This window comes from Scyliorhinus canicula, chromosome 9 (genome assembly GCF_902713615.1).
Source record: "Scyliorhinus canicula chromosome 9, sScyCan1.1, whole genome shotgun sequence".
In the NCBI taxonomy this organism is placed as follows: Eukaryota; Metazoa; Chordata; class Chondrichthyes; order Carcharhiniformes; family Scyliorhinidae; genus Scyliorhinus; species Scyliorhinus canicula.
The window spans coordinates 93,275,715-93,298,827 of record NC_052154.1 but is presented as its reverse complement, the minus strand read 5'-3'; the positions used below and the strand labels follow the sequence as shown (position 1 = coordinate 93,298,827).

Sequence of the window (23,113 nt, the reverse complement as noted above, 5' to 3'; positions counted from 1 at the left end):
TAAAAAGTCAACGAAACCGAAATCATGCATCTTGAAAATAATGCAAAAACAAACAGGAAAGAAAACAAATGTGTGCAAGCAAACTAAAACTCGCAGTGATAGATGCTGTGAGATTTCCACTTTTGTATATCAGTTATAGTGGTATGCGGTTTTCAATCAATTATTGTCTTTCGATGCTGAAATGGAAATTGCATTAGATTCAGCACTTGGATAGCAATCTTGTTACTGTATCTTTACCCTTTTTTGAACAAGTTTTTGGAAGTTGTCGGCTGCATTTGCAGTCGCTGGATTTAAAAATACTTGTGCGGGAAGTGCACTTTGTAGTTGTGGCAACACCAAACTCAGTCAAACTGATACTAACTAGGCTGAGGGCTGTTTGTGTAAGCTCTTCTGTCAGAGATCGACACTGATATACAGGTGTGTGGTGAGTAAAACTAATGCAGTGGAAAAATGCTGATACAGTTTACAGAGATTATACAGGTTCTAATTGTAACACCAATTTACAAGGGTCCACTTACTATTTAAAATTAAGACGTTCAACATCGAGACACAAAAGTCGAGTTATTAAGTATCATTAAAGAATGTAATATGAATTAACAAGGATCTGGTTGTGAAGGAGGTGATGCTAATACAGGGCTGTGACCATTAAATATCCGTGATGTAGAGATGCCGGCTTTGGACTGGGGTGAGCACAGTAAGATGACTTACAACACCAGGTTAAAGTCCAACAGGTTTGTTTCAAATCACTAGCTTTCGGAGCACTGCTCCTTCCTCAGGTGAATGCTGGTCACTTGAGGAAGGAGCATTAAATATCCAAGTAGACTAGACCTCGGTGCTTTCCTGTAATATTCCTTCTTCAGACATGATAATTGGTCATTGTACATGAAATGTGATATGCAATGGCCTGGATAAGAATCTCTATTGTGGATGTAACACTGATTTCCTGACACAGTCAGTCTTTTTTCTATGAAAGTTGCCTGATACATCGACCCCCACCAGGACAGTCCAAAAGCTCTCAATTTCTTCCTCGAATGGAGGCCCCGCCAATCTCCACCCATCATCACTCTCCTCTGCCAGAATGAATGTGTTCTCACATTGAACTTATCCTTTAGCTGCACTCATCATTCAAATCAAAAGTGCGATGGAAACTTGTTTGGGTCGAAAATCACGGCTTTCAGTAATTTTCTTGCCCAGGAGTTTGCCTTCCTTTCGAATGAATCGGACTCCTGTTCACTCTTTCTATACCAACAATCGGCACTCCATCAAAAAAATCCCTTAGTCCAGCATTGCGGCAGTTCCACACTGACTCCCACACTGATCCCTTAGTCTAGCATTGCAGTATTCCCACACTGATCCCTTAGTCTAGCATTGCAGTATTCCCACACTGACCCAGTGGCCCCTGACTGCTAGCCCCAGATGGGGCTTAATGGTGACTCCTGAGTGCGAGCCCCAGATGGGACGGCACTGTGACTCCTGAATGCTAGCCCCAGATGGGGCAGCCACAGTGATTCCTGACTGCTAGCCCCAGATGGGGCAGCCACAGTGATTCCTGACTGCTAGCCCCAGATGGGGCAGCCACAGTGGTTAGAACTGATGCCTCACAATGGCAGAGACCTGGGTTCAATTCCGGCCTTGGGTGACTGTCTGTGTGGAGTTTGCACTTTATCCCCGTTGCTGGTTTCCACCAACAGTCCAAAGATGTGCAGGTTAGGTTGATTGACCATGCTAAATTACCCCTTAGTGTGCAAAGGTTAGGTTTAGCTGTGGAATTGCAGGGGTGGGCCTAGGTGGAGTGCTCTTTCAGAGAGTCGGTGCAGAATCGATGGACTGAATGGCCTCCTTCTGCACTGTAGGGATTCTATGATTAAAGACATTCACTTTCACTGTGGCCCGTGTGAGCAGATTCTTTGAAGGGATCCATTGTTGTGTCCATTGTGCCTGGGAACCACCGGGAATCGCTCACTTAATATGCACAGCTCGTTAGTTACAATGCTGTCTGGTTTCTTTAGCAGCTAGAATACACGGGGGATTCTGCAAACAGCTGGTCTCTTTGCAACTGTCCATTTTTCCCTGTAACCTTTGCGTGCTTCCATTTTGTGTGAGGAAGTGGCCAACCCAGGTGGCTACACTATGTAAGCCATGTTGGCTGGGTGTGGTTGTTGGTTGGGTGGGTGTTAGTTACTTCTTGTTTTTCCTCTTGAAATTGTTGTTAAAAATTTCTAAATGCATTAATAAAATGTTTTTAAAAAAAAGCCATTCACTTTCTCAGAGTTCATTATTACCATGATGACTAAGGATCACAGTGTACCCTTCCAAACCACACAGCCCACCCCCAGGCTGTTCGTGCAGACCATTCCCAATATGCCACATTGTCATCACCCACATTCTGGAATCTGCGTACGTCCACTTCCAGGAAGATGTGATATCCCTTTGACCTTCTTATTTGTCAGAATTTCATGCACCTTTATCAGGCTCCAGCTTCCTACCCCTGTTTTCCCTCTGGCTACAATTGCGTTCCTCATCCACCTCCTTGCCCTCTTCCCCCACTGCCTTTGCATAGCCTTCCTTTCCCATTAACCCCCTTGAGTTTGCCTTTCTCCTCACTGCCCTTGCACAACCTTCCTTCCCGACCCTCGTCAGTTTCCCGTTGTCTTTATCACCCGACCCTTACCTTGCACCCCAGCAACGGTCCAAATTCGCATCTGTCCTGCAACATAGTGTGCCCTTGCAGATAATGGTGTCAGCCACTGGGACACCCCAACCCTGGGTGCAGTACTGGTCAGTGTCTGGTGGTGGAGACCTGTATGTGTACCGCAGCACAGGGGTATCCTTGTGGACAACGTCAGTAACAAGCAGGGGAAAACCAACCCTAGCCCCAGCAGTATGGCGTTGATTGCAACAAGAGCGGTGCAGCACTATGACAGGTAGGCTAGATATTTTGCACTCAGCTTGAAGATCATGAGCGAATTGAGCTCGGAGTTGTGCACCACACACATTTTCAAACGGCTTTGAGGCTGACAATTGTCCGCTGACGTGATGAGAGATTGGAAGGCCAGCAGCTGTTTTAATTAGAATTCATGAGATTTGAATGAATGCAAATGGTGTTCACACCACTAGACAGTGGGGTAACAACCTGCCATTTTTCCACCCGTGGGATTTACACTGGCTGATTTACACTGGCAGGTTTATGACTTTTTGCTTGCCATTCGATTCTCTGCCCCTACCTGCCACAAAACCCACTGTGAGCGAGATGGGAAAATTCTGCTTGTGGGGTCCAGAGTTAATATTGAAGACCACTCCCTCCAAGCTGTACCCAGGGATGATGATGGTGGTGTCGGGAATATCGGCTGTAATGGATCAGTGAGTATGACTAGCTGTTGCTTGGCCAGTCTCTCGGTATGGAGGGCTTTGCCGGGTTTACAATTTTTATGTCCCATGACTTGTTCAATGCTGGGTGATCCATTAACTTTTATTCTCATTTGACTTTTCCGTTGCGGTTTTATGCAACAGGTCAACCACATTGCTGTGAGCTTGGAGTCACATGTAGGTCAGGTTGGATAAGTGCGGCAGATATCATTCCTTAAAGGACATAAATGAATCAAATGGGCTTTTGTGAAAAGCTGATAATTTTGGTGACCATTATTACCAAAACTAGATTTTAATTCCAGATTTATTAATTAAATTTAAAGTTCCTTAGCTGCCAAGGTAGGATTTGAACCCATGTCGCTGGAGCTTTATCTGGGCCTCCAAGTTACTAGTGCAGTAACTGTGCCACTATGCTACCATCCTGGTTTCCTACTCTTGCCCTAAATTAGAAAATTTCTTCAACTTTGTTTCCGATTTCCGGTTAGGTGTATTGACCATGATAAATTGCCCTTAGTGACCAAAAAAGGGTAGGAGGGGTTATTGGATTACGGGGATAGGGTGGAAGTGAGGGCTTAAGTGGGTCGGTGCAGACTCGATGGGCCGAATGGCCTCCTTCTGCACTGTATGTTCTATTTCTAGCCTCATCATGCCTTCACGTGATCCATCTCGGACTCTACCTTCATTGCCTATCTTTAAAAATGGAGACAAAGAAGCCAATCAACTAGAAGCCCACCGACTCCACAGCTCCCTTGATCACAATTCCTCACACCTATTTCCCGTAAGTACTTCAAGCCGATCATCTAATTTCTCCTCCATTATGTGTTCTGATGATGCAATCTTTCAGAATGGTGCTTCAGATATGTTGGTCTTTTCTCTCCACTGAGGACCCCTTCTCCATGGTTCGCAGGCCCAAACATGTCAAGTCCATTTCTCACATTTCTGCATGAACCACTTCCTCTCAGGGCAATAGGATTTCTCTTCTCGCCTTCTTCCCATCAGCGCCCACACATTTAACAGATCATCCTTTGCTTTTTCCACCATCTCTAGCTTGATGCAACCACCATCTTCCCCTCGTCATCTCTTTTGGCGTTCTGAAGGGAATGTTCCCTCGGTGACACCCTAGTCCACACCCCAACAACCCCTCAAGGTCAATCACCGCCCTGACTTGGAAATATATTGCTGTTCTTTCACTGTCGTTGGGGCAACATCTGGAAACTCCCTCCCTAACTGAACAGTGGATGTACCCACACCTCAAGGACTGCAGCGGTTCAAGGCAACTCACCACCACCTTCTGAAGGGAAACTAATCCCTACGGGATGCCCACATCCCGTAAACAAATAAAAACAAACCACCTGCCTTCCCATTTAAGACAGATGCCTGGGATGGTGGGACTGATGTACAAGGAGAGATCGAGTCGGTTCGGATTATATTATCTGAATTTAGAAGAATGAAGGGGGATCTCATAGAAACCTATAAAATTCCAAGAGGACTAAACAGGGTAAATACAGGAAGGATGCTCTTGATCGTGGGGGAGTTCAGAACCAAGGGACACAGCCTAGGAATAAGGGGTAAACTATTAGGTCTTGGATGAGGAGAAATGTCTTCACCCAGAGAGTGGTCAGCCTGGGGAATTCGCTACCACAGAAAGCAGTTCAGGCCAAAACATATATGTTTTCAAGGAGTTAGATGTAGCGTTTGGGCTAAAGCATATGGAGGGAAAGCGGGAATACATTACTAAGTTGGATGATTATAATGAATGGTATACCAGGCTCAAAGGACCAAATGGCCTCCTCCTGCTTCTATGTTTAAGTGCAGGTTATGCAATTCCTGCCCTTTTATATCCAATCTTCCCACCGTCCCAAGGTTCCAACACCACTCCTAGGTAAATATCAATTTACTTGGAATTTCTTTCAATTGTTTTTATCTTGTAAACACTGTTCACAATCCTCTGCACCGCGGAGACCGAGTGCAGATTGCGTAATCAGTTTGGGAACTCCTCCATTCAGTCTGTAAGCGTGACCCCGAACCCTGGGCACTTGACATTTAAATTTTTCACCACTCCCAATCTGATTTGGCCTCCAACTGCTTCAATAAAGTTCAATAGAAGCTTGAGGAATAGCACCTCGCCTTTCTGGGAGGCATGTTACAGCCTTTTAAATTCAACACTGAGCTCAACAATTTCAGATCATAATCACTGTTCCTATTTTTCTGGAAACAGCTAGTGACGATGATAATGCTTTGCTGATTTATACACCCTTAAACGGATAGGAACATTGGAGTAGCCCGTCGATTCTGCTCCGCCATTTAATATGATCATGGTTGATGGACACTTCAATGCCTTTTACACCCACTATCCCCATAACCCTGTCAATCAGAAATCTATCAATTTCTGCTTGAAATATACACAATGACTGAGCTGCCACAACCTCTGGGGTACAGAATTCCAAAGTTTCATTACACGCTGTGTAAAAATATTTCTCCTCATCTTCGTCATCAGCATCCCCCTTATTTTGAAATTGTGCCTCCTGGGCTGGACCTTGACTCCCCAACCAAGGGAAACATCTTACTCGCATCTAACCCCTTTAAGTATTTTGCACGTTTCAATTAGATCACCTCTCATTCTTCAAAACTCATGCGAATACAGGCCTAGTTTGCCCAATTTCTCTTCACAAGACAGTCCTGCCACCCCGGAAACAAGTCTGGTGAACCTTTGTTGCACTCCCTCTTTGGCAATAATATTCTTTCTGAGATTGCAAAACTGCACAGAGTTCTCCAGGTGCGGCCTAACAAACTCCTATATAACTGAAGCAAGACCTCACTACTCTTGTACTCAAATCTTCTTGCGATAAGACTAACATTCCATTAACCTTCCGAATAACATGCTGCACCTGCAGGTTAGCCTTCAGTGACTTAGGAAAAGGACACCCAGGTCCCTTTGTAAATCTACACTTTTTAATTTCTTACCAATCAGGAAATACTCTGTTCCTTCTACCAAAGTTGATCACCTCACATTTTTCCATATTCCATTCCATCTGTCATGATCTTGCCCACTCACTAAAGTCTGTCCAAATCCTCCCATTATATCTACCTCACAACACACATTCCCATCAACTTTGTATCATCCGTGAACTTGGAAATAATGCATTTGGTCTCCACATCTAAATAATTGTGAACTGCGTGAGCCCAAGCACGGATCCTTGCAGTACCTACTACAGTCACGATCTGCCAGTGTTAGATTAGGCTCATTTAAATACAAATGAAATGAAAATCGCTTATTATCACGAGTAGGCTTCAATGAAGTTACTGTGAAAAGCCCCTAGTCGCCACATTCCGGCACCTGTCCGGGGAGGCTGGTACATGTGCCAGATAATCTGGTATCCTGGGAACTAACGGTCTCCGCAGTGAGGCTTCGACCGGGTACCATTGAGTACTGGCCCAAAACATGGACCAGGCATAATGGCATCTGGGGAGTTTTCCAGGCGATTAAAGACCCCTAGGTGGTCGGGGGGTAGGGCAGGGTGGCATCCTGACTCTTCCCCTGGCACCAGGGCACCTTCGCACTGCACCCTGTCCAGGTGCCAGGGCCCAGGGTCAGGGCCTGCGTGGGGGTATGGCAAATACTCATTGTGCGGGCGGGTGGGGAGGTGTGTCAAGTACACTAAATGATTGGAGCACCATATCAAAATGGCAGCCAGCTCCAAGGAGCCAGTCTCGCCGTGAGTTCAGCTCCCCAGTGATGAAAACATTTAAGTTGTTTGTTTGTTATTTACAGCACCGAAGGAGGCCATTCGGCCCACCGTGTCTGCGCCTACTCGCAGAAGAGAAGTCCCAGTCCTATCTCCATACCCCTCTAAATACATCACTTTCAAATATATATCCAACTCTCTTTCGAAACCTCCGATGGAATCCATTTCCACCACTCTCCCAGGCAGCGCATTCCAAACCCCAACAGCTCGGAGTAAAGACGTTTCTCCTCATCTTACTCAGAGCTCTCTTGTTGGCCATCTTGAAATTATGACCCCTCGTTACTGACATACCAACGAGTGGAAATATAATATCCTTCCTTACTCTGTCAAAATTGTTCAGAATTTTGAACACCTCAGTAAGGTCACCTGTAATCCTCTCTGCTTCAAGGAGAACAAGTCCAATTTCTCCAATCTTTCCTTGCATCTAAAATTCCTCATTCCTGGAATCATTCTAGTAAAGTTCCTCTGCACTCTCTCCAGAACTGTAACATCCTTCCTTAAATAAGGTGCCCAAAACTGAACACAATGTTCCAAATGTGGTCTGACCAATGATTTGTAGAGGTGCTTTTATTCCTTGCTTTTATTTAAAAACATTTTTTTTTTTTAAAAAGAGTACCCAATTATTTTTTTTTCCAATTAAAAGGCAACTTCACGTGGCCAATCCACCTAACCTGCACATCTTTGGGTTGTGGGAGTGAAACCCATGCAGACACGGGGAGAATGTGCAAACTCCACATGGACAATGACCCAGGCCCGGATTCGAACCCGGGTCCTCAGCGCCGTAGTTCCAGTGTTAACCACTGCGCCACGTGCCGCCCTCCTTCCTTACTTTTATACTCTGTACCTCAACTTATAAATGCAAAGATGCTATAAGCCTTCTTAACAACTATTTCAACTTGCCTGGCCACCTTCAGAGAATCATGCACTTGAACCCTGAGGTCCCCCTGCTCCTGTACTCCCCTCAAAGAGGTCCCATGGTGGATAAGGTTGCAACCGATTGGAAGAAGTTAGCATGCAGCCTCAATGTGTTGATATCCAGGTTTGGGAGTGAGTGTCACATCTGGAGGTCTAGTCTGAGAGGACTCAGATCAAGGCCTGGCCTGGTGGGGGGTGAACTAAGTTGGTGGCCTGGTCCATAGGCATAACATTGTTTGGTTCCCAAAAGGCGCTTGCACAGGATGATTGGAAAAGCCTGAATGCAGAAGACAAACTAAAAATAACTTTTACCTTCCGCCAATCCCCACGGATATTGACGACCTCTAACCTTCCTCCCACTGACCTCAAAGACAAGGGTGCTCCCAACAACTGCCAGTGGTACACGGTCCTGGGGAGAAAAATACATAATTAACTTTGATCCTCACAAGACAACAGCAGAATCCACAGCCAATGCACAGCATATTACAAAATGAGAGGAGGAGTGCTGACCAGACTATTGAGTGGTTACCCGTCATAATAAAATACCACCTTCAGCTGTAGTCATACCCAGGTCAGCAAGTGACTATTTCAGGACAAACACACATTGAGTACATTGTCCGGTTCCAGTCAGATTGCATATTGAGCTTGGGAGAACACAAGAACTAGCAGGATTAGGCCATTTTGGCTTCCTGGGAATGCTCCGCCATTCAATAAGATCCTGGCTGATCAGATTGTGGCCTGATCAACTCCACTTTCCCGACTATTCACCTCCATAACCCTCAACTCCCTTGTCGATCTAAAATCTATCTAACTCATGCGCGAGGGTGCAGTGGCAGACATTTAAGGAAATGTTTCATAACATTCAGTTAAAATGCATTCCAGTCAGAAAGAAACAGTCTCAGGGAGGGACGAGCCATCTGTGGCTAACTAAGGAAGCTGAAAGATAGTATCAAATTGAAAGAAAAACTGTACAAATTTTGCAAAGGTTACTGGCAGGTCAGAAGATTGGACACAATTTAGAAACCAGCAAATATGAGGGGGAAACTGCACCATGACCGAAAGCATGCTGGGACTATAAAAAAAATGATGGTAAGAGTTTTTTTCAAAAGGAAAAGAGTAACTAAGGTGAGCGCTGGTCCTGTAGAGAATGAATCTGGGAAATTAATAATGAAAAATAATGAAATGGCGGAAGTACTGAACAGATAGTTTGTGTCCATCTTTGTTGTCGAAGACACAAAAATATTCCAAAATAATAGTAAATGAGATGGAGGAACTTAAAACAATTACAATTACTGAGAAAACTATTACAACTAAAAGCTGAGAAGTTCCAGTCCCAAAAGTTTTTAATTTACCAACATTCCCTATATTCTTGAAAGGTTCCATCAGGTTAGGAATAACCAATGAAAATAGAAAACTTTAGCATACCATCTGTCCCTTGGAGCTGAGAATTATCATGTCAGTCATGATCACACTGAATGGCGGGACAGAACTTGGGGGCTGAATGGCCTACTTCTGTTCCTACATCTTATGGTCTGTCATAGGCAAAATGCTAAAATCCATTATTCAGGGGGTGATAGCAGGATACTTAGAAAATAATCATTTGATCAGGCAGAGTCAAGTTGCTTTTCAGAGAGGGAAGTTAGCTTAATCAATTTGTAAGAGTTATTTGAAGAAGGAACAGCAATATAAAGGGGAACCTGCAGATGTGTCTACTTGGATTTCCAAAAGGCATTTCACAAGGTGCCACATCAAAGGCCACTGCACAAAGTAACAGTAAGAAGTCTTACAAGGTTAAAGTCCAACAGGTTTGTTTTGAATCACTAGCTTTCGGAGAACAGCTCCTTCCTCAGGTGAATGAAGAGGTGAGTTCCAGAAACATATATATAAACAAAGTCAATGATGCAAGACGATACTTTGAACGTAAGGCTTTGCTGGTAATTAAGTCAGCTACCATCGACGACCTGGAGAACAGATAGCTTTGACAGAATCTGAGAATCATGAGGCTGCCAGAGGGAATAGCGGCGAGAAACTTCACACAACATTGCAGCGAAACTAGGCCAGCTGGTTGGCGAGGAGGTAGACCGCACTCACAGGTCACTTCAGCAGTGGCTCAGGGCTGGGGAATCACTGTAGGCTTTAAATGTGAGGCTCCACAGGTACCAAGATAAAGAGCGGATCCTGAGGTAGGCGAAGAGCGTGAGGGTGCAAATGGGAAGGACATTCCATCCGCTTGTACATGGTGCTGACCTGGCCAAGCACCGGGCAGAATTCAACAACGCCAAACCTGCGCTCTACAAAAGTGGGGTGTGGTTTGGCATGCTCTACTCAGCCAAGCTATGGGTCATATACTAGGGTAAAGAACATAACTTTAACGCCCCAGAGAAAGCCAACAAATTTGTCCAGAAAAATGGACTGTGCAGACAACGATAGAGGGCAATGGCCAGAACGCAGGCAGCAAGAGATCGAGATGTGCAGGGACGAACACAAGCAGTGACGCGGAGAAAGCGGTGGGTGTGTGTGTGGGGGGGAAGAAGAGAGGTAGTCGGGGGTTAAAGAGGGGAAACCAACTGTTCGTGGAGTTGCTACACTGGTGGGCAGGCTGCTGTAAGGGAGTACAGTGAAGGAGGAGGTACCGGCACACCACCAGGGAGGAAGAGAAAAACAGAGCTTCAGGGGAAACAAAGGGCAAAAGGGAAGGTGTCAGGGAAGGCAGGGAAGGGTTAAACCCAAGTGGGGAGGGGGGGGAGAAAGAGAACTAGGAGGGGGGCACAAGGGTAGGGGGGTACAGGGAGGGGAGGGAAACGGGGGAGAAAGGGGCAGGGAGAAGGGTAGAGCACTATTTGCAACAGGTCACACGTGGCGATGGCGAAAATGAGGACATATTGAATGGCCCGTGAGTGAGGGGAGGCCCAGACGAACAAACAGAGCCATACCCACATGGCGAGTGGGGGAGGGAGGCATGGACGCAGCCTTCCTACAGGAGATACACTTAAGAGAGAGGGACTGACTGTGGTAAGGAAGGGTTGGGTGGGACAAACATTTCACTCAAGTTTCAGCACCAGGACAAGGGGGTGGCGTGGGAGGGGTGGCCCATGGAGGTTCAACCACCGGAGATAGAAAGAATTCTCCTTTTTCTCCCACGTGCCCAAGACTTCATGCATAGACTTCTTTGTCGTAGGGAAAATGAAGCTTCCAGGGCTAAGGCAGAATACTCCGTGATTGTAATCTCCGACCACACGTCACATTACATGGACATGAGGCTGGAGAAGGGTTGGGTGCACTGCCCCCCATGGAGACTGCCCCCCCCCCCCCCCCCCATGGAGACTGGCTCTCCCCTGGTGATAAAGAATTCTGCACAAAGATATCCCCAGCCCTGACAGTTATGTAACCTGCAACCAGTCACCTTCCATGTTCTGGGAGGCACTGAAGGTGGTGATTCGGGACAAAATGATACCTTATAGGGCCCTTAGGGACAAGAAAGAAAGGGCAGACAAGCAGCTGCTGATCGCCTCCACACTGGAGGTAGATCAATGGTACCCCACGCCCCCAATCACGGAGCTACTTGCGGAGAGGAAAAAGCTGCAGATGGAATTTGACCTGCTCTCCACAAGGAATACCATCCACCAGCTTTCTACGAACACAGAGAAAGGTCCAGCCGCATGCTGGCATACCAGTGGAGAAAACAGGCCACCATGAAAAAGATAGTGCAGGTTAGGGACACAAATGGTAGGATGGTAGCAGACCCAAACAAGGTTAACGAGGCCTTTGCAAACTTCTACCGAGGGCTATACACCTCCGAACCCTCAGAGGGGTGATGGAACAATTCCTCGATAGACTGGCTATACCGGTGGGGGAGGATAGGAAACAAGGGCTGGAAGCACCGCTAGAGCTGGGTGAAATCATGGAATGCATTAATTCCATGCAGTCAGGGAAAGAGCCGGGACCGGATGGGTTCCGGTAGACTTTTACAAAGAATTTGCAGCACTCATGGGAGATGTTCAACAACTTGCTGTCGAAGAGGCCCTGCCGCTCATGTACTCCGATCCTGATTTCACTGATCGCCAAAAAGAACAAAGACCTGAGACTGTGGAACACTCAAACACTGATGCAGAAGTCCGAGAGAAAGCCTGGATTGCTGCCTGCCAGAAATGATCACGAAATATAAGACCAGGTGTGTCAAGGGCAGACAACTAACAGCGAATATCAGACCCCTGGTGAATGTAATAATAATGACCCCATCCTGGGACATGACACCAGCCGTCATCGTTTTTGGGTTTGGAGCAAGGTTCAATGAGAAGCTCCTGTACAGCGCTGCTCCGGCGAGCGTACGGACGAACGCCGCCAGCTCCAAATACTTTTGGCCACACAGGGGAATGATAAAGGGATGCTGCTATTCCCGCTCTTGTTCGCACTGGCAATCAAACCACTTGCCATCGCCTCAGATCGGTGATATGGTGGACGGGCATTTGAAGAGGGGGCAAAGAGCATAGAGTCTCAATCTATGTAGATGACCTCCTCCTCAATGTATCAAACCCCCTAGCCAGCTTGGGAAAGATAACAAGATTCCTCAGGGAGTTCGGCACCTTCTCAGGTTACAAACTTAACCTGGGAAAGAGCGAAGTCTTCCCGCTGAACTCCCGAGAGGGAGGAAATGAGCTGGAATATCAACACTAGAGTGACCCAAACCAAGTTCAGGTACCTGTGGATACAAGTGGTCCACACCTGGATGAGGGTTCACAAATGGAACCGCGCCAGCCTGGTGGAGGTGGTGAAGAGGGACCTGCAAAGATGGGACACACTCACTCTTTTGCTAGCAGGGAGGGTACAGATGGTTATGTTCAGATCACTCCCTATCTTCTTCACCAGGGTTGACAAATTAATCATGGCCTTCGTCTGGAGAGTACAGCAAGGGTGACACATGGGAAACCTGGCCATACCAAACCTCCTATTCTACCACTGGACTGCAAATGCGGAGAGAGTGAGGGTGTGGCTGAGGGAACTGGAGGCAGACTGGATGCAAATGGTGGAGGCCTCCTACACCGGGAAGTCTCTCCGAGCGCTGGTCATTGCTCCCATAAATGAGAGGAGGAGCTGGGCTGGAGATAGGGAGGGGACTCTGGATCGAGGCACTGCACAGGATCAACTCCACCTCCTCTTGCGCCTGGCTTCGCCTGAAGTAGCTCAAGGTGGTGCACCTTACTAAGACGCTCATGAGCGGGTTCTTCCCTGAGATGGAGATGAGGGGGTACCCGACCAACCACACTCAGGTGTTCTGGTCCTGCCCCAGACTCGGAGTTCTGGATGGCCTTTTCCGAGACTATGCACAGAGTGGTGGGGGTCGAGATGGAGCCATGCCCAGCTGTGGCATTCTCTCGGGTGTCAGAGCATTACCCAGGGCTTCGGAGAGGCTCTCAGATCTGGCCAAGTTCCTGCAACTGGAAAAAATAAACTTCTCAGTAAGGAGTGTTTCCATGAAACATGGAAAAAGTTGGCAGGAAACACCAGCTGGATGAAGCTGCATATAGCAGAAAAAGAAACGGGGAGGGAGGCCAATTTCAGGAGGAGACACAGATCACTCCCACACGGGCTCCCCCCCGTCCAGAAAAATTCTTGCAATTGTAATTATAAGTTATGAACAATGTAAAGAGTCCTGGCAATAGCTGTAAATACATACGTAAAGTTACGTGTAACTCGTGTTACTAAATGTTAAGGCGTCCCAATAAGAACATTTCTAAAAAAAGATCTAAGATACACACAAATATAAATAGAGTAGAGAAAAAATAGAAACAGGGACCACTGTCACAGACGCTGGGACAGCCTGTGTTGATTATTGTCGTCGTTTCATATTTGGATACCAAGTACAAAATGCTAATAAAAATATTTTTCAACAAAAAAATTGATCTGTGAGAGTTGTGAGAATGAACCCAATCGAGGACAGCAGAAAAATATAAATAGCAAATTACCTTAAACTTTTTCACTAATTTATTATCCTCTTCATCTTCTGTACCTGGAAATTCATAAATCTTAATCTTCTGTTCCTTGATCTCCTTCATTATCTGTATGAAGAGAACAGGATTTAAAGAATTGTCAGAATAATCCAAGTCGCTGCCCTCGCTCCCCGCCCGGCGCCCTCCCTCCCTCCGGCGCCCTCCCTCCCCCTCCCTCCGGTGCCCTCCCTCCCCCTCCCTCCCCCTCCCTCCGGTGCCCTCCCTCCCCCTCCCTCCGGTGCCCTCCCTCCCCCTCCCTCCGGCGCCCTCCCTCCCCCTCCCTCCGGCGCCCTCCCTCCCCCCTCCCCCTCCGGCGCCCTCCCTCCCCCCTCCCCCTCCGGCACCCTCCCTCCCTCCCCCTCCGGCGCCCTCCCTCCCCCTCCGGCGCCCTCCCTCCTTCTCCGGCGCCCTCCCTCCCTCCCCCTCCGGCGCCCTCGCTCCACCTCCGGCGCCCTCACTCCCCCTCCGGCGCCCTCACTCCCCCTCCCCCTCCCTGCCCCTCCGGCACCCTCCCTGCCCCTCCGGCGCACTCCCCCCTCCCTGCCCCTCCGGCGCACTCCCCCCTCCCTGCCCCTCCAGCGACCTCCCCCCTCCCTGCCCCTCCGGCGACCTCCCCCCTCCCTCCCCCTCTGGCACCCTCCCTCCCCCTCCGGCACCCTCCCTCCCCCTCCGGCGCCCTCCCTCCCCCTCCGGCGCCCTCCCTCCCCCTCTCTCCGGCGCCCTCCTTCCCACTCCGGCGCCCTCCCTCCCCCTCTGGCGTCCTCGCTCCCCCTCCGGCGCCCTCCCTCCACCTCCGACGCTCTCCATCCCCCTCCGGCGCTCTCCCTCCCCCTTCCGGCGCCCTCGCTCCCCCTCTCTCCGGCGCCCTCTCTCCCCCTCTCTCCGGCGCCCTCCCTCCCCCTCTCTCCGGCGCCCTCCCTCCCCCTCTCTCTGGCGCCCTCCCTCCCCCTCTCTCCGGCGCCCTCCCTCCCCCTCTCTCCGGCGCCCTCCCTCCCCCTCTCTCCGGCACCCTCCCTCCCCCTCTCTCCGGCGCCCTCCCTCCCCCTCCGGCGCCTTCCCTCCGTTGCCCTCCCTCTACCTCCGGCGCCCTCCCTCCCCCTCCGGCGCCCTCCCTCTTCCTCCGGGCGCTCTCCCTCCCCCTCCCTCCAGCGCCCCCCCCCCCCCCCCTCCGGCGCCCCTCCCTCTCCCTCTGGCGCCCTTCCTCCCCCTCCGGCGCCCTCCCTCCCCCTCCGGCGCCCTCCCTCCCCCTCCCTCCAGCGCCCTCCCTCCCCCTCCCTCCAGCGCCCTCCCTCCCCCTCCGGCGCCCTCCCTCCCCCTCCGGCGCCCTCCCTCCCCCTCCGACGTCCTCTCTCCGCCTCCGGCGCCCTCCCTCCACCTCCGGCGCCCTCCCTCCGGCGCCCTCCCTCCCCCTCCCTCCGGCGCCCTCCCCTCCCCCTCCCTCCGGCGCCCTCCCTCCCCCTCCCTCCGACGCCCTCCCTCCCCGTCTGGCAGGACGGACGGTGCACTCGTTCCCCGTCTGGCAGGACAGTCACTCCCATAATTCGCTGTAAGAAGTCTTACAACAGCAGGTTAAAGTCCAACATGTTTGTCTCAAACACGAGCTTTCGGAGCATTGCTCCTTCCTCAGGTGAAGGAGCAGTGCTCCGAAAGCTCGTGTTTGAACAAACCTGTTGGACTTTAACCTGGTGTTGTAAGGCTTCTAACTGTTCTCACCCCAGTCCAACGCCGGCATCTCCACATCATAATTCACTGTGGCAGTATGGACACTCTCCTCACCTTGTTGATAGCATAGACACTTTTTCCAACAAGAATCTTTCAGCACAGAAATAGGCCCTTCAGCCCAACGTGCCTGTACGGCCATCAAGCACTTAACTATTTTAATCTCATTTTCTAGCACTAGGCCTTGTATGCTATGGCTGTGTGACAGCATTGGGAATGAACAAGTGGTCAGAATTAGAGGAGCACAAATATCTCAAGGATTCAAATCACAGAATCCCTACAATGCAGGAGGGCATTCAGTCTATTGGGTCTGCGCCGACCCTTCGAAAGAGCACCTTACCAAGTCCCAATCCCCACTCTAGCCCTGTATCCTCGTCCAACCTTTTGGACACGAGGGAGCAATTTAGCATGGCCAATCCACCTAACCTAATTTTGACTATCGGAGGCAATCGGAGCACCCGGAGGAAACCCACGCAGACACGAGGAGTAAGTGTAAACCCAACATAGTCACCCGAGATCGGAATTGAACTCGGGTCCCTAGTTCTGGCCAACCATTGTGTCACCATTCTGCCCCTGGAGGAGATAACCGAGATAGGGAAATGCGAGGCCACAGAGGGATTTGAAATCAGGAATGAGAATTTTAAAATCAAAACATTGCTTGACTGATAGTTCATTCATTCTACCAGTACTGGCGGTGCCTCCAGGCAGCCCCGAAGCCCCCTTCACTCTCTGTGAAAGTACATACACTCGCTGCATAACACCAATGTATCCATAGTTCGAGGTGCCACATTTTACATTCTGTAAACTTGAGGTCATCCAAAACTCTGATTCCCATGTCTGAATTTGCACCCTGTGCTCGCTGATCTACACTGGTCAAGCAATGTTTTGATTTTAAAATTCTTATCCTTGTTTTCAAATCCCTTTATAATGAAATGAAATGAAAATCGCTTATTGTCACGAGTAGGCTTCAATGAAGTTACTGTGAAAAGCCCCTAGTCGCCACATTCCGGCGCCTGTCCAGGGAGGCTGGTACGGGAGTTGAACCGTGCTGCTGGTCTGCTTTAAAAGCCAGCGATTTAGCCTTGTGAGCTAAACCAGCCCCTAGTCTCGCCCTTCCCTATCTCAGTTATCTCCTCCTGTCCCACAATCCTGTGAGATGTTTATGCTCCTCTAACTCTGGCCACTTGTTCGTTCCCAATTATAATCGCTCCCCCATTGATGGCCATATCTTCGCCGTCTTGGCCCCAGGTTCTGGAATTCCTTCGTTAGAACCCTCCACCTTACTTTCCTCCTTGCAGACACATCTTCCACCAGATTTTGATTAGCTGACTTAATATTTCATTGTATAACTCAATGGTATACTTTGTTTTAGAATATTCCTATAAAGCACCTTGGGAGGTTTTATTAGTTTAAAGGCAATACACAAATCTAAGTTGTTGCTGTCATTACCTGCTTCTTGAAGTGTTGGCACTCCTCAGGGGTGAGTGTGTCTGCTTTCGCTATAAGTGGAATAATATTCACCTTGTCGTGTAAACGTTTCATAAACTCGATGTCCAAAGGCTTCATGCTGGAAGAGAGCACAGGCAGCTGACTAACAACTGGAGCAGCATGCTGTGTGAAATAAAACAAACACTCTTATCCCCTCTGACTGCAATCCTGTTTCTACGGTAATCTGGCATCATGCCTCAGTCTACACCATCCACATTTCTCACCTGGAGTTCTGAACTAAGCCACCTGAGAATTATGGAGTGCACCTATTCCTGCAGTCCTTCCCCTGTCCTCTCAGAGTGTTGCGGGAAACCAAGCCACACACCGCTCCCCTTTTTAAAGGCGGCAACTTTTATTTTTTGTCCCTTGTCCAGAAGCCACTTTGAGAAGCTACATAGCGTATAAGGGAAGTGGCTGACAGGGTAGGATGGGCTCAGAGGTGAGGGTGTTTTTTGGGGTATGAGAGGGGTAGTCGGGTGGCATAGTTATTCAGGAATTAGAACTACTTTTAATCCTTCCTGCATTTGATTCGGAATCATCTGAAGTCTCCAACTTTAAATTGGAATTTGAGTGTTCCAGATGCAGAGAATTGTTTTGGAAGGTGAAACTTCCCAGGCAATTCTTATGTAGTTAGTGCACGGTGACCTCAGAGGGGATCCCCCAGTGCATCCGTTGAGGTAGTTCCAGGGTACGATCATCCAAAGAACAGAAGTTCTTGGCCATTGTGGTTTTCACATGGGATAATGAACAAAAGGAAATTGCATTTCTACAGTTTTGAAATTCTACAGATCCATAGGGGATACTGATTTGCAACAGAAGAGGCATCACCTCTTGTGTCTGGGTTGAGTTGACCCTTTGCTATCGCAGTGCCACACTAATCCCATCTCCCCACCAGACATTAGAACATAGAACAGTACAGCACAGAACAGGCCCTTCAGCCCTCGATGTTGTGCCGAACAATGATCACCCTACTTAAACCCACGTAACCCGTATACCCGTAACCCAACAATCCCCCCATTAACCTTACACTACGGGCAATTTATCATGGCCAATCCACCTAACCCGCACATCTTTGGACTGTGGGAGGAAACCGGAGCACCCGGAGGAAACCCACGCACACACGGGGAGGACGTGCAGACTCCACACAGACAGTGACCCAGCCGGGAATCGAACCTGGGACCCTGGAGCTGTGAAGCATTGATGCTAACCACCATGCTACCGTGAGGCCCCCCATGCTACCGTGAGGCCCCTTTTGGTTCTGATAACAACAATTCTCCTCCCCTATCTATTGGGAGGCCGATGATCACAGGAATGTAGGATCTGATATGAGTGTGAGATAGTACCCTCCCTACATTCCTTCCCACTACAAGACTCACCCATGTCCTGACGGAGCGATGAAATACAGGCAGCAGTGCACGCGAGTGTCTGCCATTTGGCGGCGATTCACTCGGGACTCGGAGTTCAGGAAATCCTCAAACTTGCTGTCGATGTAGTTTATGACCGGCTGCCAACTGTACAAGAGCAGAGAGAAGCAATGAGGCTTTCAGTGAAAGCAGCCCCATCAGCACTCTTACCCCCATCCCCCCAAATCCCCATACTCACTCAAAAACTGGGACTCCTTCCACTCAGAATAATGCTCAAAGCTGCTTGGGAAAAGGAACTTGTATTTATATAGCATCCAGCTGAAAATCTCCCAAGTCTTTCAGCCAATTTAAGTACTTTTGAACTGGATAGCTATTGTTGGATCGAGGAATGTCGACAGGCCATTTGTGTAAAGGAAGATTCCAGGAACAGAAATGAGATAAATGACTAGATAATCTACTTGCGATGTTTGAGAGGTAAATACTGATGAGGACATTTGGGAGAACTCCTTTGCGGGAGAACGAGATGGGGTAGTGGGATCAAAGGGGGAAGTAGCAAAGCGAGAGATCGAGATGGAGTAGTGGGATCAAAGGGGGAAGGAGCAAAGCGAGAGATCGAGATGGAGTAGTGGGATCAAAGGCGGAAGGAGCAAAGCGAGAGATCGAGATGGGGTAGTGGGATCAAAGGGGGAAGGAGCAAAGCGAGAGATCGAGATGGGGTAGTGGGATCAAAGGGGGAAGGAGCAAAGCGAGAGATCGAGATGGGGTAGTGGGATCAAAGGGGGAAGGAGCAAAGCAAGAGATCAAGATGGGGTAGTGGGATCAAAGGGGGAAGGAGCAAAGCGAGAGATCGAGATGGGGTAGTGGGATGTTGGATGCAGGGGGTGTGGGTTGTGGGGAAATGCAAGGGGAGAAGTGCAAGTTACAGCCTCGAGATTATACATCTTTCGTCATATGTCGACAGGCTGTTCCATCAGGCCAACAGGCCCCTTGACAAGATTAACACTTATCCATCTCCAATACCTGAAGTTGCACAAGAAGGAACAATGAAGGGGCAGTACGGTGGCACAGTGGTCAGCACTGCTGCTTCACAGCGCCAGGTACCCAGGTTCTATTCTGACTTCCAGTGACTGTCTTTGTGGAGTTTACATATTTTCCCTGGGTCTGCATAACTTTCCTCTGGGTACTCCGGATTCTTCCCACAGTCCAAAGGTTTGTTGGCCAGACTAATATTGCCCAAAGGTTAGGTGGGGTCACGGGGATTGGGCCAAGGTAGAGTGCTTTAACGGAGCAGGGGCCAGTGCAGACTTGATGGGCTGAATGGCCTCCTTCTGCACTGTAGGGATTCTCTGATTTCTATGATGTCCTAACAGCATCACTCCTCTTGGAAATAGGTAGTATTGTGCCTGTTGTATTAATCACTGTAACTTGTGATTTGCTAGTGAGTTAGCTTGTTGACTATGACCAGTGTGTTCTTTTAAATATATAAATAAAATATCTACTACCCAACATATTAACCTCAAATGTTAACAAATATACAAATTATTTTACAAATTATTGAATGGATCTATGAGAGTCGGAAAGTTACAGCAGAATTATTGCTTGCTGAATAATTGCAGAAGATCCAGAAGATGGCGCTGGAGCGAGGCGACTCTATGCAAGCTCTCCCCAACAGATCCACTTTTTACTTAATTTACAATCATTCTATTCCCTTTTCTTTCTATGTACTTAATGATCTGTTGAGCTGCTCGCAGAAAAATACTTTTCACTGTAGCTCGGTACACGTGACAATAAACAAATCCAACCAATTGGGAACTAATGTCTATTTTTACAGTAAATACATTAAAAAGTATTCAAGGTATGAATTTGGAAGGGTAATTCTCTTGTTAGTAACAGTGTGGGGAAGAGAGAGGCTCTCCGTGGAGAAGGGGAAGGAATTGGATCTTTGCAGTCAGCTGTAGGTAAGAAACCCAATGGTGAAATAAGGCTTGAATCCATAACTTTCTGAAACAGCAACAGTTCTTTTTTTATATAAATTTAGAGCACCCAATTCATTTTTACCATTAAGGGGCAATTTAGTGTGGCCAATCCACCTAACCTGCACATCTTTGCTTATGAGGGCGAAGCCCAGACAAACACGGGGTGAATATGCAAACTCCACACGAACAGTGATCCAGAGCCGGGATCGAACCTGGGCCCCCGGCGCCATGAGGCAGTAGTGCTAACCACTGCGCCACCGTGCTGCCCAGCAAGTTCTGATAACTGACCTAGGCTGGTACTTATTAATTTCCTGATTTTATGCCAAGTCAATGAATGCAGAGTAGGTCCTACCAAACAAGCCAACATAGTAGTTCAAAAACATGAAGCATCAAATAAGGGAATCTATAGATAAAAACAGAATCCTGTGGATTGTGAAAATCCGAAATAAAAACAGAAAATGCTGGAAAAACTCAGCAGGTCGGGCAGCTTCTGTGGAGAGAGAAAGAGTTAATGTTTCGAGTCTGTGAGACTGAAGAAGTGTCATGTGGACTTGAAACATTAACTTTGTCTCTCTCCCCAAAAAACACTCCAGCACCTGGTGGTGACAGCCACCGTCCAGTCCTGGAACCAACTACGGCAGCAATTTGGCCTGACCAAAATGTCGGACAAAGCTCCCATCTGCAACAATCATAGATTCACACCAGCGCTGACTGATGCCACCTTTAAAAAGTGGGACAGGACGGAAGGACACTGATAGTTAAGGGACTTGTATACGGATGGCAGGATCGCAACACTGGACGAACTGACAGAGAAATTCCAGCTAGCCAGGGGGAACGAGCCAAGATATCTGCAACTCAAAAACTTCTTACGAAAGGAGACAAGGATGTACCCACAACCGCCACGACAGACAAAGGGAACTGTAGCGACATGTACGGGCAACTGGTAGAAAGGACCGACACCGTACTGGGTGCAACAAGAAAGAAATGGGAGGAAGGCCTGGGGATTGAAATAGGGTGGGGACTCTGGAGCGAAGCACTGCACAGGGTCAACTCCACCTCCACGTGCGCAAGGCTCAACCTAACGCAACTAAAAGTGGTACATAGAGCCCACTTAACAAGAACCCGAATGAGTAGGTTCTTCCTGGAGGTGAAGGATAGATATGAACGGTGCCAGGGACGCCCGGCCAACCACGCCCACATGTTCTGGTCTTGCCCAGACTTGCGGGTTACTAGACAGACTTCTTCGAGGCAATGTCCAAAGCGGTGGGGATGAGGGTGGAGCCATGCCCGAAAGTGGCGGCCTTGGGGGTATCAGACCAGCCAGAACTATTCCTGGGGAGGAGGGCGGATGCCCTTGCCTTTGCCTCCCTGATCGCCAGCCGTAGAATCCTGTTCGGCTGTCAGTCAGCAGCACTACCCAAAGCTGCAGACTGGCTGTCCGACCTCTCAAAATCTCTCCAAATGGAGAAAATCTAATTCACCATTCGAGGGTCAGACGACAGCTTCCACAGAACGTGGGAGCCATTCACCCACTTGTTCCGGAACCTGTTTGTGGCCAACGAACAAGCAGAAGAATAGCCAGGTAGCCAAGAATCAGGGGAAAGTAGACAAGGTGTGAGAGGGAGGGATAGACCGGGAAGGGGGGGGGGAATGATAGCCGGAAGGAGAGCACGGGAAACGTCAACAAACTTGGCAAACACAGTAAAGAGAGCAAGGAAAATACGGGTGAAAGACGGGACGAACGGCCGAAGTAGAGGTGATGTGAAACGACAACGGCAGCGAAAACACCAACACCAGATCCATTCTCGTGTTGCCCTCTCTGTATTGGTCATTACTAATATAATTGTTTCTCCAGCACCCAAATGTATATGTACCTCCCCAGTCCCCCACAAACAGGTGCCTACTTCTTTGTTAAAAATAATATTGCTGCCTTTTAGTCTTACATAGATAACCAATAAGATCATAGATCCTCAGGATCAAACCTGATCACTGTTTATGCAAAAATAACCCAGGTCTCTGGCGTTGGGAGGCAGCAATGTTAACCTTTGTGTCTCCCGTGTGAGAAGGAACTTTTTCACACAGTGAGTGGTTAGGGCCTGGAATGCACTGTCTGAGTGTGGCCATGGAATTTAATCAAGGCATTCAAGAGGTGTTATGTTATCTGGCTTCTTGTATTTTGCAAGCCAGTGCATTGTGGGATCACAGGATCAATGGCTTGATTCACCGATTCTCAGGCTATGTCCTGATGCCGGCGTGGGAACGGTGGCCTTTTACGATGGAAACTTCAGCGTAAACGGCCACCGATCCTCCGTTTTGCTGGGGGCCAGCAGGAAGGCAGTGTAGAGCACCCGGTTCTAGCTGCCGATATGGCCCCGAGAATTGTCGGGTCCTTGACGCACATGCGCACGGTGGCAGCCTGCAGCTGCCGCACCGTGCAACGTGGCGCCGGCCGTGTGCGGACCCAGTCTGCAAAATAGTGCCCCCTCCCCCCCCCACCTTTAGCCAGCTCACGAGCCCCGGACCACCCCCCAAGTGCCCCCAGCCCCCGCCAA

The 23,113-nt window shown here is 48.8% G+C and overlaps 1 protein-coding gene across 1 annotated transcript in view; it reads right to left on the bottom strand.

Annotated features, from left to right (window-relative positions):
- The window catches only part of LOC119970908 (septin-7-like), a 95,149-nt gene that overhangs the window by 29,033 nt on the left and 43,003 nt on the right, over positions 1 to 23,113 (bottom strand). Inside the window, exons 5-8 of the mRNA XM_038806017.1 lie at positions 18,598 to 18,732; positions 17,183 to 17,300; positions 13,991 to 14,083; positions 8,340 to 8,436 (exon numbers count right to left, since the gene is read on the bottom strand). Of these exons, the coding sequence (XP_038661945.1) occupies positions 8,340 to 8,436; positions 13,991 to 14,083; positions 17,183 to 17,300; positions 18,598 to 18,732 (443 nt within the window). The remainder of the gene's footprint in view (positions 1 to 8,339; positions 8,437 to 13,990; positions 14,084 to 17,182; positions 17,301 to 18,597; positions 18,733 to 23,113) is intronic.